This window comes from Esox lucius, chromosome 14 (genome assembly GCF_011004845.1).
Source record: "Esox lucius isolate fEsoLuc1 chromosome 14, fEsoLuc1.pri, whole genome shotgun sequence".
Classification (NCBI taxonomy): Eukaryota; Metazoa; Chordata; class Actinopteri; order Esociformes; family Esocidae; genus Esox; species Esox lucius.
Genome location: NC_047582.1, coordinates 22,931,283 through 22,945,545, shown reverse-complemented (window position 1 = coordinate 22,945,545; position 14,263 = coordinate 22,931,283). Strand labels below are relative to the sequence as shown.

Below are 14,263 nucleotides of genomic sequence, written 5' to 3'. Positions count from 1 at the left end.
TAGAAGTACAAGCATATCATTAGTAAGTTCAAAATAACAATGGATTTTATTCGAAAATGTAGGCGAGTGAACAACTAAAGTGGACGTGTCTAAAATAAAATGTATACTATTGCAACTGTTCAATCCCTAGTAGCCTTGCAGACTCCGGTTTTAAGTGGGAAAGAATCATGAAAAACTTGAGATACTATTTTTGTTAGATATTTTTTTTTAAATTTATGCAGAGGGGCATCTTTTAAACATTAAAATTGTATAGCTAAATAACTAGTTATCAGATCATGCCATACAGATGCTACCTTCACCCTACTGGGAGTACCATGTCTGGATGTGGTAAACTTAACAACAGCTCCCAACAAATATATTGTACAAAAGGCAACACACTTTACACCCATCAAACATCACAGGTAAATTCAGCAAAATTATTGTATGAGTTAATAGTACAATGTCAACTTCAATATACACATTTCTTTGTGGATCTTTTGATCTCGTGTATGAAGTATCCCTGACCATGTCAAAAGCAGTCATTATATCATCCACATGCCACAGCTGGGAGTGTGGGAACATTTTGAGAAGTCTATTGTGTGCCTTCGGATCTTAAAACTGCAGGTTTCCAAAAAGTGAAGGTAAGGTGTTTGGTTTAGGATGTGGCTTATATCCTATTCTTTCGTTAATCATCTGCTCCCGTGTTTTTCCATCCCCTGTTCCACCCGAAGCCCCGACCATGTCACTCGATGTTGCCACACCAACAACATCTACATCATCTCTCTGTTTTTTTCGACTCTGAAAAAAGGGAAACGGACAGAGGTGGGTGGTGGTTTTCCACAGTTCTGATATGTATGGTTAAATAATAGCCAATTATGCTTTTACACCTCCAGATAGATTACGACTATTTACGATGGTTACTCACCTCTAGTTCTTTCTTGACACTTTCAAACTCTTCAGTGTCATCCAATTTCAGCTCCAGACGAGTAGGTTTTCTACGCAGCATTTCTTACGCTAAATGTGAAGCAGATGTGCAACATCTGTGAATACGAACTTATTCCCAAAACAAGTTAATAAGGTAACATTAGTAACGTTATTAGCTGATAAAGGTGACATGTCAAGAGCTGATTTTCTAACGCAATATGTAACGTTACTACCATATATTATCTTTCTGCGTCTTGCTTAAAGCTGGCCATCGCAAGCCGACTAACTGATTAACAATCCCTACCAAACCTTGTCGCGTACAGGAATTTAAACACAAACCTGTAATAAATGAAAACGCCTAATTCGTGGGATACTGGATAGCTAGCAAGCCGTCTTAACTAGCAAGCAGATAACCACACACACAGCAAGACAACAGTGCCGGACCAAGCTTGGCCAAAACAGAAGGAAACTCACATCTATCTATTACTTTGTCATTGAGTCTGTGATATACACAAAAAAGAAGGAAAATTACCATTATTAACTTACAGTTTGTTATATAAAAAGTAGGTAGGCAAGTTTGCTAGCAAGCCACGCTCTAGCTCACTGGACTCAACATAAATGTATGAAGTGCTTCTGGGTAACGTAGTTTTTATTGTCATAACGGCGGTGCGGGGAAACCATTGATAATTGTTTGGTGATAGGAAAATATTTCCATCGATTTCTATTAGTGAAGTACTTCATCGCGCTGTGCATTGTGAGCCAAACACACGTGTAATGCTGCAAAATCTAATTTGATGCAACTTTCTGTCTGTCTTTGTAGCAACAACTACCAGAACATAATACAGTAGGCCTGTATTCGCGATAGTGTATACAACTTACAACTATTTATGATATAAAAATGCATTTGTCATGGCTTGTAGAGAAATTGAATGTTTTATTGTACATATATATATATATATATATATATATATATATATATATATATATATATATATATATATATATATATATATATATATATATATGTGTGTGTGTATATATATATATATATATTATATAAATAGTTGCAATATATATATATATATATTTCTGCCTGTGGCACTGCTGAGGTGTTATGGAAGCCCAAGTTGCTTTGAGCTCTTCTGTGTTTTTGGGTTTGGCGTATCTCATTTTCTTCTTGACAATACCCCATAGATTCTCTATGGGGTTCAGGTCAGGCAAGTTGGCTGGCCAATCAAGCACAGTTATACCATGGGCAGCAAACCAGTTACCAGTCATTTTGGCAATGTGGGCAGGTGCCAAGTCCTGCTGGAAAAGAAAATCTGCGTCTCCATAAAGCTTTTCAGCAGATGGAAGCAAGAAGTGCTCTAAAATCTCCTGGTAGATGGCTGCATTGACTCTGCACTTGATCAAACACAGTGGACCAACACCAGTAGATGACATGGCACCCCAAATCATCACTTATTGTGGAAACTTCACACTGGACTCTGTTCTTCTCCACTCTTCTTCCAGACTCTGGGACCTTGATTTCCAAAGGAAATGCAATATGTACGTTCATCTGAAGAGAGAGGACTTTGGACCACTGTGCAACGGTCCAGTTCTTTTTGTTCTTTGCCCAGTTAAGACGCTTCTAACATTGTATCTGGTTGAGGAGTGGCTTGACACTAGGAATGCAACACTTGTAGCCCATTTCCTGGACAAGTCTGTGCGTGGTGGCTCTTGATGCACTGACTCCAGCCTCAATCCACTCCTTGTGAAGCTCCCCGAAGTTCTTGAATCTGCTTTGCTTGACAATCCTCTCAAGGCTGTGGTCTGTTGCTTGTGCACATTCTCCTACCACACCTTTACCTTCCAGTCAACCTTCTATGAATATGCTTTGATACAGCACTCTTCGAACAGCCAGCCCTTTCAGCAATGACCTTCTGTGCCTTACCCTCGTCATGGAGGTTGTCAATGCGTGTCTTCTGGACAACTGCCAAGTCAGCAGTCTTCCCCATGATTATGGCTGTGGCTCTTCTCAGGTCGCCATTTCTGTATATGTAAATTTTTTATTGTTATATTTTGAGATACTGGAAATGTCTCACTTTATGAGTAATGAATCTAGAATATATGAAGGTGTCACTTTTTTTTTTAATGACGATTTTTTTTATGCACCTGTAGGGGTTGGTTCGAGATTCAAATATACTCAGTTGTATTAACCTCCTTTCAATAGATGTCGCTGTAACAATATAAAGCAACATGTTAGACTTCCGGTGTCTACAGCCGGAAATACATCTGAGATTCAACAACGAGGCGACGACGATTACTACTACGACTGTATGTGTTTTTATTTAACTAGATAGCTAAAAGTTGCCTATATAGTTTTTTTTTTAAATCGTTTTATAATTTCGAAAGAGAGACTGAAAAGAGGTAATTTAATTTCCGGATTTAGAGCATTTTATATGATGATTGCAGCATTCGTTCATGTTGTTTACTGTTTACAACATTATCACTAACTAGTAAAGGAATATGTTTCCCATTCATTGACGAAAAACATCATGTGGAGTCACGTAGCGTTTTCGAGAGCGAAGGTTTATGTCAACGTTCTGTTCATTAGCTAAGTCTAGCCGAATAAACTCAACACCACAAATTACTGCAGACTTGCAAAATACTTCTTTGAGTGCTGCAATCTTTTCTCGCTCCTAGTCCTAGCGTAATTCTTTACAGTGAGACTTACAGTGATGTTGATACTCCAGTCCACCAATAAGTAGTCCATGATGAGTTTAGTCAGCTAAATTAAGGCAAGCCTAAGCAACTGCAGTGACAGAAGTGTAAACAAATGCATACGAAATTACAATTTGCCGTTGTTAGTGAGGTGTCCTATCAAGTTCTGACTCCATTCAATGCAAAAAATGTTCTCTGTCTACCTCAGGTCAATATAATTGTGTGATACAGTGTGACCAGACACAGGAGCCAAAAATGTCTGATGAGGATGAAGCTCCACTGGTGAAGAAAACCAGGATCTTCTATGGCAGTTTAGAGGAGAAGGAGAGGGAGAGGCTGGGGCGAGAGGCCTCTGGGTCAGGCAAAGATTCGGTCAAAGCAGGCATCGAGGCTGGGAACATCAACATTTCCAGTGGTTAGTAAACAATCACAGTCAATGACCAGTTGACAAAGATGTACTTGAAAGAGTTTGTTTTGATAACCATCTAACATTTTGTCATTTCCTCTTTCCCCTAAGGTGAGTCACTGGAGCTTGAGGAACGTGTGAGTGAGCGCCAGTCTGAGGTATTGGCTGAATTTGAGCGCAGAAAGAGAGCAAGACAGATCACAGTATCCACTGATGCTGCGGAGGTCAAAGCTTGCTTACGGGCCCTAAGTGAGCCCATCACACTGTTTGGGGAGGGGCCTGCAGAGAGACGAGAGCGGTGAGTGACATAAGCATGGTTATTTTACAACGTCTTATCCAATGATTCACCAATCACATCTGCAATTAGTGGGATTGTCTTTCTACTTTGAATAAGGGCTGTCAAACAGTAAATAAACAAAAGTGGCAATTGTAATCTACAAATAATTTGTTCAAGATGACTCTTTTGATTATGGCATCTTCAGTTTGATCTTCAGTTTGAAAACGTCCAGGTATTCTGGCTGCATGGCCTTTGTCAGGGAATATAAGACAGTGATGTTCCAGTTTGAACATGCATTGTTTCAATAAGGCCTGGTAGAGAAGGGAGTGAGTAGTCATTGGACAACTCCTAGTTACACAAAAATATGCATTCTGAGATTAAACAGATATGTTGTAAAATGGCATGTCTTGCTTGGAAGCTTTAGTATTATCAAAAAAGTAGTTACAAGTGGGAGAGCTGAAATGTACACCTAAAGAACATTTCCATAACAAAATTTGTGCCTTGGGTTACAGGCATACAATTAGAGATATGATGGTACTTGTACCAAACTGCAGGGTGTCGAAACCTAATTTCTTTATGCACTGTAAACCAGAATACAGGAAAGACCAACACTGGACATATAGCCTATGCATAAACTATATTGTATGCCTTGTTGAAAACACTAATGTCGGCTGTTTCTTTAAAACAACTAAAACTTATGTACATGTTGTAATTCAAACATTAAGCATTTCTAAATATTTTTGGGTGAGACATCAAGAAGGAACTAGTGCTGCATGTTTCTACTCGAATTGGAATAATTTGCTCATGTATTCTTACTGAGGATCTACAACAGGAGCAATAGCTAAATTAAATGGTTAAAACAAGAGACAATCACACAATATTGTAACCATTATTTTCCTTAGCTAAGTTAGCTACCTAGTTAACATTAGCATAACCAGCTACATTTTGGGTGATTCTGCTGTTTATTGGAGGAAACATCTGGAAATTGTATTTGTGTTGGAACTCTCTGTATATTTTCCTTCAGAACTGTTGCTCAAGTTTTGCAAATAGTTGATGTTTAAATACCATAGTAGCATACCATGTAAAAAGTTGTGACGTAATTATGTCCTCTTACCTGCTCATCCTCTGTAACCCTCTCCCACTCGATTTGTTGCCTTCTTCTCTTCTCCAGGTTGAGGAATATCCTTTCCGTTGTGGGTCCAGATGCCCTGAAGAAATCTAAGAAGGACGATGACAAATCCAAACGTTCCCAAGAGGAGGTATGATATGATGCCTGTCTCACTACTACAACTTTTAAACTCTGGAGTAATTTCATATGGAGAGATACACACATCTTCTTGCCCCTTCAGTGTCAGCAGACATGGTACCATGAGGGACCATCCACTCTGAAAGAAGCTCGGCTCTGGTTGGCCAAATACTCTCTGCCCAGGTATGTCCTGATTGGGATGTCAAACCGTTGTGACCGTGCTGTCAATGCTTGTTTAATAGGTTGCCAGTTATTATTTATTTGATTTCAAAGTGTAGTAATATCTTTAAAAACATCTCAACAGGGCCATGAAGAGGTTAGAAATCACCAAAGCTAACAGAGAGATCCCAGAATCTACACGAACAGTGCGAACACAAGAACTTCACAAAACCCTTAGGGTAGGTCCCTAATGAAAGCATCCAGTTTGTTCCACAATCACTTTGCGGTTTTAAAACACATTTGGATTGAATTTCTCTGCCCATCCAGAACCTTAATAACTTCTGCAGTCAAATCGGTGATGACCGGCCTATTTCATTCTGCCAGTTTAGCCCGAACTCCAAAATGTTGGTGACTGCATCTTGGTGAGTCACGTCGTCTTTCTTCACTGAACTGCTCACACAGCAATGACTTTCTGTGTTTTATATTGTAGATGTTGCCGTTCAGAAGGCCTCTGTGACTTGGTCAGTCTTCCTGACTTGTTTCTATTTCTGTAGGAGTGGCCTGTGCAAACTGTGGAATGTTCCTGACTGCACCCTTGTCCGTACTCTTCGGGGTGAGGAAATTATATTTCGGAATCATTTTACCCGTCCTTGTCTGCTGCCGTTGCTCCTTTCACAGATTACTGAAGTCTGTAATGACGATTTCCAAGGCTAGTAAATGATAGCGTTTTTCTTATTCCCTCCCGCAGGCCACAACACCCACGTAGGGGCCATCTGTTTTCATCCTCAGGCCACCGTGACTCTGGAAGACTCTGATGTCAACATGGCCTCCTGTGCTGCGGACGGCTCTGTTAAACTCTGGAGTTTGGACAGGTCTGTTGTGGTTCTCTGGCTACTCTGTGGTTGGCTCTGTCACTGTGTCAGATTAGGGCGGGTGCCGAGGGGTTGCCCAGGGTTGGTTCCAGAAAGTTTGTTTGAGGGCTCTCTAATTGTTTAATGCAGTGCATTTAGCTTATTTTCACAAGTAGTCGAGATTCTGGACTTGGTAATGTATTGGTGAAGTGAATGAATATAAATCAACTTCTTTTTGCTGTGCAGTGATGAGCCTGTGGCTGACATCGAGGGTCACTCTATGAGGGTTGCACGAGTTGCCTGGCACCCCTCTGGACGATTCCTGGGCACCACCTGGTAGGTGAATTCATTCAGGCACTTTATTTAACTTTATATTGTACAGTTGTTTTCATTCCAATCGAGGCAATACAGCTAGAACAAAACACAATCACTTACACCAATTGTCTCCAGTGTTGACATTAAAGTGGCATTTAATTGTCTGTCTTTGTCACTTCCTCCTGGCAGTTATGATAACTCATGGAGGCTGTGGGACCTGGAGGCCCAGGAGGAGATCCTACACCAGGAGGGTCACAGTAAAGGAGTACATGACCTGCACTTCCACCCTGATGGGTCTTTGGCCGGCACTGGGTAAAGTCTCACTCTATATTCTAGGTTCAGAATCTTTGACACCCTTGATAGACGAGCAAAATGCGGTATAAAATAACACGGGTGATGAGCTAGTTTCTTTTCCAACATGTTTAATATTGTGTAGTTCATTAATGATGCCAGGGGATCAACTTTAATGACATTTCATGCATTTATTTCCCCCAAAGGATTGTTAGAAACAGTTTTTTCATACTTTTTACACCCTCCCCTACTAAACACGTTTAAGGGTGGATTCTTATGAGGCTACCATGTTGTTTTGTTTATTGCTTGAAAAGACGCTGAGATTCTTATCAGTGTGAAATAAGATAACCAATGTATACACCAGGAACTAAGCAAATGTGACTCTCCCTCTCAGTGGTCTGGATTCATTTGGCCGTGTTTGGGATCTTCGTACCGGGCGCTGTGTGATGTTCCTGGAGGGCCATCTTAAAGAGATCTACAGCATTGCCTTCTCTCCCAACGGGTAAATTACGTGTGACAGGCTGCAACCGAAGTTTGATGCATAGGGAAATGTGTATGGTGTAACTATGAGTTTACATTTGTAGATCCAAAATGTAAACTATCTTCTTTGTTTAGCTACCACGCAGCAACAGGCAGTGGGGACAACACCTGTAAGGTATGGGATCTGCGTCACAGGAAGTGCATCTATACCATCCCCTCCCATCAGAACCTGGTGTCCTCTGTCAAATTCCAACGTGAGTTTTTCTTTAATTGCAACTCATTCGGATTGATCCCGAATATTCCATGCCAATGTTTGGTGGACTCTATAATACCATATAGTTATCCATGTGTATTTTTTTTTTGTTTTATGCTGAGTAATATTATTTTCTTAATAATACAGTAAAACGTATACCTCTGGTGATGCCAGTTCCAGGTTTGGCAGCATGTTATGTGATGATGTCTGCTGAATGGAAATATGTCTGTTAAAGCAGCAGGGGTATGACTTAGAGACTTTGAAGAGCTGTTGTGTTTGTGTACATCATGTTAATGTTTTTGTGTGCTCACATTTCCTCTCCCAGCCAATGATGGTCACTTCCTCCTGACTGGGGCCTATGACAACACAGCCAAGGTGTGGACCCATCCGGGCTGGTCCCCACTAAAGACCCTGGCCGGTCACGAAGGCAAAGTGATGGGAGTGGATATGTCTCCTGACGGACAGCTCATTGCCACTTGCTCTTATGACCGTACCTTCAAGCTCTGGATGTCAGAGTGATGAGGGGACATACTACCACACATAGAAATAGGATGTTTTGTTTTAATACCACCTGTTCCGCCATATGAATATTATTAAATAGAATAAAAACTCTATTTCTATGGTAATACCTAAATGTCATCCCATGCAAGTAGAAGACCGGTTATCCTAGAGCTGCAGAGATTTGTTTTGTCACAATTAATGCTTGAATTGTTTCAGCATCCTGAATATTCAGAATTGGACACTTGGTTAAATAATTATTGAACAATTACGTTATTAAATCTCCTGTTGTTTATAACTGGGACTCTCCCGGTAATGTTTTTAGTCATGTTTGCCCTTGTTGTGTTATTTTTTAATAAAAACATGAACTCTTTCATTTCATATCTTCACCCTTGCATGTGACAGAACATACAGCTTACACTGATAAGCCTGGTGAGTTGCTTTATAAAGCATTTTATTTAAAGTGCTGACACATTAGTCCGTCAATGTCATAAATGACTGTAAATAATGGCGCAACCCCTCCAGTAGAGTTAATCACAACTTGTATTGCCCATGAAAGCTTGTCAAGCGCTTCCATTTCATAGTCTTGGGAGTCCAGGTGCCCCTGTAATCGTTTGGGAAAGCTGCTGACCAGGTTCTATGGCCAACTCGTCATTCTGGACAGTCTAGCAGCACCACCAGCAGCAGAAGAAGCGCCTGCAGCAGGGGCTTCTGTGGAAACGAGGCTCAGCCAGTCCCCCGTGATGCCATGTGGCCTGAGGTGGTTCTATGATGGACTGCTTCCCAAAGGAAGGCTTGTGCTCCAGTTGGGAGCCTAGTTCCCTTCTGCCCTGCTGGGGGCTGGACCTCTGGTTGTCCAAGTCTGCTTTGACCCCCAGGAAGGCTGCCAGGTCGAGGTCCAGGGCTGTAGCGCCGCTGCGTGGCAGGGGGGTGTTCTGCCTGCACTGTGGACAGGGGATCCACATCTGCTGGGAGTAGAAGTGAAGGCACGTTAAGGGTGGGCATTTGGTACACGTAAGTTAGACCTCTTAGATTTCCTTGGTGCTCTACTGTATGTGTGTTGTGCTGAATACAGAATCCCTCCTGCAAAGTGTGTTGGTGCAATGTATTGCTCTGCAATAGTTTGATAATTGTCATTGTGTATTTCCAGATCCTCAAAAAAGTGTGTTCCTTTTTACCAGAACAAGTAAACTATAGTTTGCAAAATGACTGCAAGTTTTGGAAGATTTTTTTGGAAGTGGTCTACAACCAAATTGTTTCTCCCACCATTTATTTAAGCCAGTGTTTATCAACCCTGCTCATGGACACCCCACTGCCCAGCATGTTCTCTCCCTACCCTTACATACCTCATGAAGGACTTGATAAAGAGCTGATAATTTGAATCAGGTGTGACAGACCAGAGAGAGATCTAAAACATGCAGGCCAGGGGGGCGCCCAGGAGCAGGGTTGAGAAATATTGATTTAAAGCCAATCAACAGCCTTTTTTGTCAGCACAAAGAATGTTTTGTGCCCTTTCATACAAGCTTGCTGAAAGACATGTGATTTTGTTTCTGATAATATAGGCTTTGAAATAATATTGGATTTGGTGAAACAATTCCTTCCATAAGTCAACTGTAGCTTCTTTTAAGTGGACAAATTCTGTAAGACAAGAAAGCTGCTGCAGTTATTCTATTTTTAACAGTGGGAAATAACTAGACTGTCATTTATTTTAGTCCTCTGCCACCATGGCTGGCAGAAAATATGATAAAAGGGATAGTACAAACAAACTTGAAGAATTCTTTAAAACTGCACAGTTACTTCCAAATTGTACCTGCCAGTTTTGTTCACAAATGGTATCAATTTTCTTCTCCAAGGGGAAGTGTCTACTTGCATCCTTTTTTAATCAGCATGCAAATGCTGGAATGCCACGACTACATGTAACATCCATTTATCCAATCTATTTTAATGATAAAATCACCTAACAAATAACCCTGTCACTTTATTAGTCTATGTTGGGGCAGATGATTGTCAGACCCACCTGCTCATTGAGGATAGTATCAAGGCGTCTTAGGCAAGCCTGGCAGAAAGTGTGGCCGCAGTGGAGCTTGCGTGGCAGCCTTTCAGTCAAGTTGAAGGCAGAGTAGCAGATGATACAGTCTAGTTTACGGCTCTCTCTGGTTGTCTGAACCTCTCCGGCCTCCACACACACATCCACTGGAGTACCTACTGGAGCCTCTGTGTCAGGAGCCTCTGCTGGGGTCTCTAAAACAAGGGCCTCTGCTATAGACTCTAAGTCAGGGGCCTCTATTGTGGGCTCTAAATCAGGGGCGTCTGCTATGGTCTCTGCACCAGGGGCCTCTATTGTGGCCTCTAAATCAGGTGCCTCTGCCGAGGTTTCTGAGTCAGGGGCCTCTGCTGGTGGCTCTAAATAAAGGGCCTCTGCTGAGGTACCTAAGTCAGGGGCCTCTCCTGGGGCCCATGAGACAGGTCCATTTACTGGAGCCTCTGGGGCAGGAAAGTCTGGGGCATCAGGCACTGGGGCTTCCTCCTCTTCATCCATCCTGCAGGAGAACAGATTATGAGTAGTGGTAATTGTGAAGGCCCAACTGGCCTACCTCACTACTAATACTACCACTACATCTAAAACTACTACAATGGTTGCTACTACACTACTACACTACTAATACTACAACCATTACTACTGCCAACACTACCACTTCTATTACTACTAGGATAGCAGAAAATAAAACATATGCCGAGAACCTCTGTTTTAATAATTTCTGTCTGGTGAAGGAACCATGCACCACCAGGTTGGCTAATCCTCCAGTAAGCAGAGACACATATCTGCTTACTGGCTTAAACTATGTCACTGAAAAGGGGAGATGGTTATCATGATGTTCTTGCGTAGGTGCATCTCACTTTCTGCTGTGTCGGGACATTTTTATAAATAATCTATTGTAACATTCATCCTATTTTAAGTATTTAGAAAAGTGTAGATAAACTGTTATTTTATTATTTTAATTTGGAATCAATTCAGTGAGAGAAATAGCCATAGTTTTCAGTCTCACTCAAAACATCTCTAACTATTGATAAAATGAGCCTAACAAAACAAAGCAGTACCATTGCATGAAATACATACCGTATAGTTTTCCTTCAGACCTCTTAAAGTACAGCGGTGATTCTTTGGAGTCCTACCATGGCTTATGTTTTTAAAGCCACCTCCATCCCAGGACCAGTTCAGTGGAGTATTTTAGAGTTTCTCATTATGACTAACAACAAATGAACACTACCACCCTAATAAACAGTATGGGATCAGATAGTGAGTATTTGTTACATAGCCTAGTCCCTGTGTACCCCAGTACAGTCTCCTAAAAGAGTAAGTCCTTTTCTCTTTGTCTCACCTGGTGCTCTGCTCTAGTTTCCAATGACGGGCAAACAATGTCTGAGCCCAAAGCAGCTCCTCAGGCCTTTTAATATTTCAGGCTGCCCGTCCCTGTGACCTCACGGTCATAGGCCTGTCAATGGAGCGTGTTAGATATTTAAGAGGCCACAAACGTTGTCAGGGTAGAGGGAGCTATTATCCTTATCTGTGTGGTGAATGGATTGGGCTCTGTACCTCTGTGCACTACAATGTAGACAGTGGATAGTGAAAGTGTACATATCCCTTGCATAAACTTCAAATTACATCTAAAAAGTGATTACCATTTTGTTTTCCTGAAGATCTACACAACCCAGTAATTTTCGTAGTGAATGAAAGTTATATAAAATTTTTACAAATTAAAAACAAATTAATAACAAATGAAGACATTTATTCACAGTTTCATTCTTTGAGGCGCCTTTGGCCACCAATACAACTGTCAAAACTTTTGAATAAGGTAAAAAAAAAAGAACAAAATTGCCCCCCGGTCGGTAGATTTTGTTATGATTTGTAGAAGATAGTCTCTGATTTTCAAGCCAATGAAAGTCAAGAGACTGGACAGTTCCAGAACTCTTAACACCTGTTGAGAAGCCCTTCCAGTGCATCTTTGGTATACAATTTAAATTTGCCATTTGGATGAAGCGTGGTGTATATTGTGCAATGTCCCTGTAAAAATACCCTTGATAAAGTAATAGTCTCATTAATAAACAAAACTAAATCCATGTGTAAAGCTTTCAATAAGGAAGTGGGTTTTCCTTGAACTCTTTACCAGGGCTTTGAATCTGTTTTTTTGTTAGATTTGATCCAAACTTATTGAACTTTTTTATTTAGCCCCAAAAGTGAATGTCTTTGCCAAGTTGTCTTGTTGTTTTACTTAAAGGTGTTTTTTTAAATACAGGTGGATGCAACATGACCCCGTTTTAGTTTGTGTTGGCAGTAAGACTTTCACTGGCAAAGAGTGATGAGTTTATTAAAATAAAAAAATATGAAATATGTCATTTCCATATTCTTTGTTTCACTGTTTTTCATATTTTTTTATTTTAATAAACTCATCACTCTTTGCCAGTGAAAGAGTTGTGGGCATTCAGTATGAGTTGGTAAAAATATTATTCTGAATCATTTTACAGCTGTGTCAAATGTGCTCCCAACAGGTAATGGCTATGGAGGGAAAAGAGATACACTCCATATTCATTAAGTACTTCTTAATCATTTGGAAAGTGTTATTTTGTGTTGTTTTAGATTTAAAGCAGCAAAATGTGAAGAATATGCAAGGGCTGTGTAGACTTTCACAAGAACGCACATGCACACACAAAGTGAGTATTTTGTCTGACCAGGTGAAAGATGAACTAGTCTCATGCGGTGAGGAGGGAGTAGGCCACAGATAAGATTACACTTGCATCAATAACGAGCAGAAACCCTACACTCTCTATCCACCAGCATCCAACATTCACAGGAACCAGGCCTGTGTCAAGACTGTGGGTTGGACAGCTGAGAGCCAATCACCTAGTCTAAACTGGCAGGACGATTGACATCTTAGGGGCTAGATAATTCTTTTGTTATTTTACCAGTACTTCCTTATCTATGAAGTAAACTCTAGGTTTGTTCATAATATATTTACAAATATATAATTGTATACCCACGATTGTTTATTTAGAAATTAGCTCAACTTGAGAAACATTAAATGAACAGTAATTAAAAAAACTGTGGTTTATACATTTGTGTTGTTAAGGTATTTTGGAGACACTAGATGGTAGCAGAGATCAGACAGACAGGTGGAAATATAAACGCTGCCAGCCACAACATTTTAAGGATGGGTGGAGCTCGCTAACTGAACTGGAAGAAATTGTGACAACATCTACTCAAAGGCTGACCATTGCAACATATGGTTTTGGAACATTGTTAGGGTTTGCATAGAGGCTGTTGCCAATCCTGTCAATGTAGGTGGTTGTATGTGTGATTGAAATGGATTGATTTGTGCTTTGCAGTTTGTCTACAACAAATAATACAAAATGTAATTATAGACAATAATAATAATAAATAATAATAATTAAATCTACAAATGTAAACTTAATAGAAAATATATGTTGTATTATATATATATATATATATATATATATATATATATATATATATATATATATATATATATATATATATATATGTATGTTGTATTTTAAGTATTTATTCAATTCTTGGGCAAGCTGAACAAAGTTCAGGAGTCAAATTTGGCTTCATAAATCACATACGTTACAAGGACTCTGTAAATAATAATAATGTACAATAATATTTTAAATGACTTCTGTAAGTTCCCTCATTCAAGCATTGACTTTCAAAAAGGCAATAGATAAAAACAAGGGAGCTTTTATGACTGTGTCATAAAGGAAATCATTGGAAAATGGATAACAATAACAAATCAATAATTTTCCTTCCATTTAAACAGGGTCAAGTTAATAATATGCTGTGGATAATGTATGAACACACACA

General features: G+C 40.1%; 3 protein-coding genes across 5 annotated transcripts; 1 reads left to right on the top strand and 2 right to left on the bottom strand.

Moving 5' to 3' along the window:
* Positions 1–23: 23 nt before the first annotated feature.
* cdc26 (cell division cycle 26 homolog) lies at positions 24–1,535 on the bottom strand. 3 transcript variants are annotated; one of them, XM_010878016.3, is made up of 3 exons: positions 1,450–1,535; positions 905–993; positions 24–777 (listed from the first exon to the last, which is right to left on the bottom strand). In XM_010878016.3, exons 2-3 carry the CDS (start codon positions 983–985, stop codon positions 592–594), a joined length of 267 nt encoding a protein of 88 aa, XP_010876318.1. In that variant the 5' UTR covers positions 986–993; positions 1,450–1,535; the 3' UTR covers positions 24–591. The 3 variants fall into 3 exon arrangements, with proteins under 3 accessions (XP_010876318.1, XP_010876319.1, XP_010876320.1); XM_010878017.4 differs by having other exon boundaries at positions 905–1,032; positions 1,450–1,524; XM_010878018.5 differs by having other exon boundaries at positions 1,436–1,517.
* On the top strand, positions 710–8,626 carry prpf4 (PRP4 pre-mRNA processing factor 4 homolog (yeast)). The gene is made up of 14 exons (XM_010878015.5): positions 710–801; positions 3,815–4,021; positions 4,124–4,310; positions 5,461–5,548; positions 5,639–5,718; positions 5,840–5,933; positions 6,022–6,116; positions 6,249–6,307; positions 6,443–6,566; positions 6,792–6,881; positions 7,050–7,172; positions 7,546–7,653; positions 7,767–7,885; positions 8,210–8,626. Exons 1-14 carry the CDS (start codon positions 729–731, stop codon positions 8,401–8,403), a joined length of 1,641 nt encoding a protein of 546 aa, XP_010876317.4. The 5' UTR covers positions 710–728; the 3' UTR covers positions 8,404–8,626.
* Positions 8,627–8,857: 231 nt separating this feature from the next.
* si:ch211-202f5.2 (uncharacterized protein LOC795181 homolog) lies at positions 8,858–10,921 on the bottom strand. The gene is made up of 2 exons (XM_020053202.2): positions 10,400–10,921; positions 8,858–9,347 (listed from the first exon to the last, which is right to left on the bottom strand). Exons 1-2 carry the CDS (start codon positions 10,919–10,921, stop codon positions 9,048–9,050), a joined length of 822 nt encoding a protein of 273 aa, XP_019908761.1. The 3' UTR covers positions 8,858–9,047.
* Between the last annotated feature and the right edge of the window lie 3,342 nt (positions 10,922–14,263).

Bases quoted from the DNA above. Each gene is read 5' to 3' on its own strand.
- prpf4 (XM_010878015.5), top strand. From the start codon at position 729: ATGTTGCCACACCAACAACATCTACATCATCTCTCTGTTTTTTTCGAC. The intron at 4,311-5,460 runs GTGAGTGACATA...TCTCTTCTCCAG, and splicing joins CCTGCAGAGAGACGAGAGCG to GTTGAGGAATATCCTTTCCG. The intron at 6,117-6,248 runs GTGAGTCACGTC...CTATTTCTGTAG, and splicing joins ATGTTGGTGACTGCATCTTG to GAGTGGCCTGTGCAAACTGT.
- cdc26 (XM_010878016.3), bottom strand. From the start codon at position 985: ATGCTGCGTAGAAAACCTACTCGTCTGGAGCTGAAATTGGATGACACT. The intron at 778-904 runs GTGAGTAACCAT...CCCTTTTTTCAG, and splicing joins GTGTCAAGAAAGAACTAGAG to AGTCGAAAAAAACAGAGAGA.
- si:ch211-202f5.2 (XM_020053202.2), bottom strand. From the start codon at position 10,921: ATGGATGAAGAGGAGGAAGCCCCAGTGCCTGATGCCCCAGACTTTCCT. The intron at 9,348-10,399 runs GTGGGTCTGACA...TACTCCCAGCAG, and splicing joins ATACTATCCTCAATGAGCAG to ATGTGGATCCCCTGTCCACA.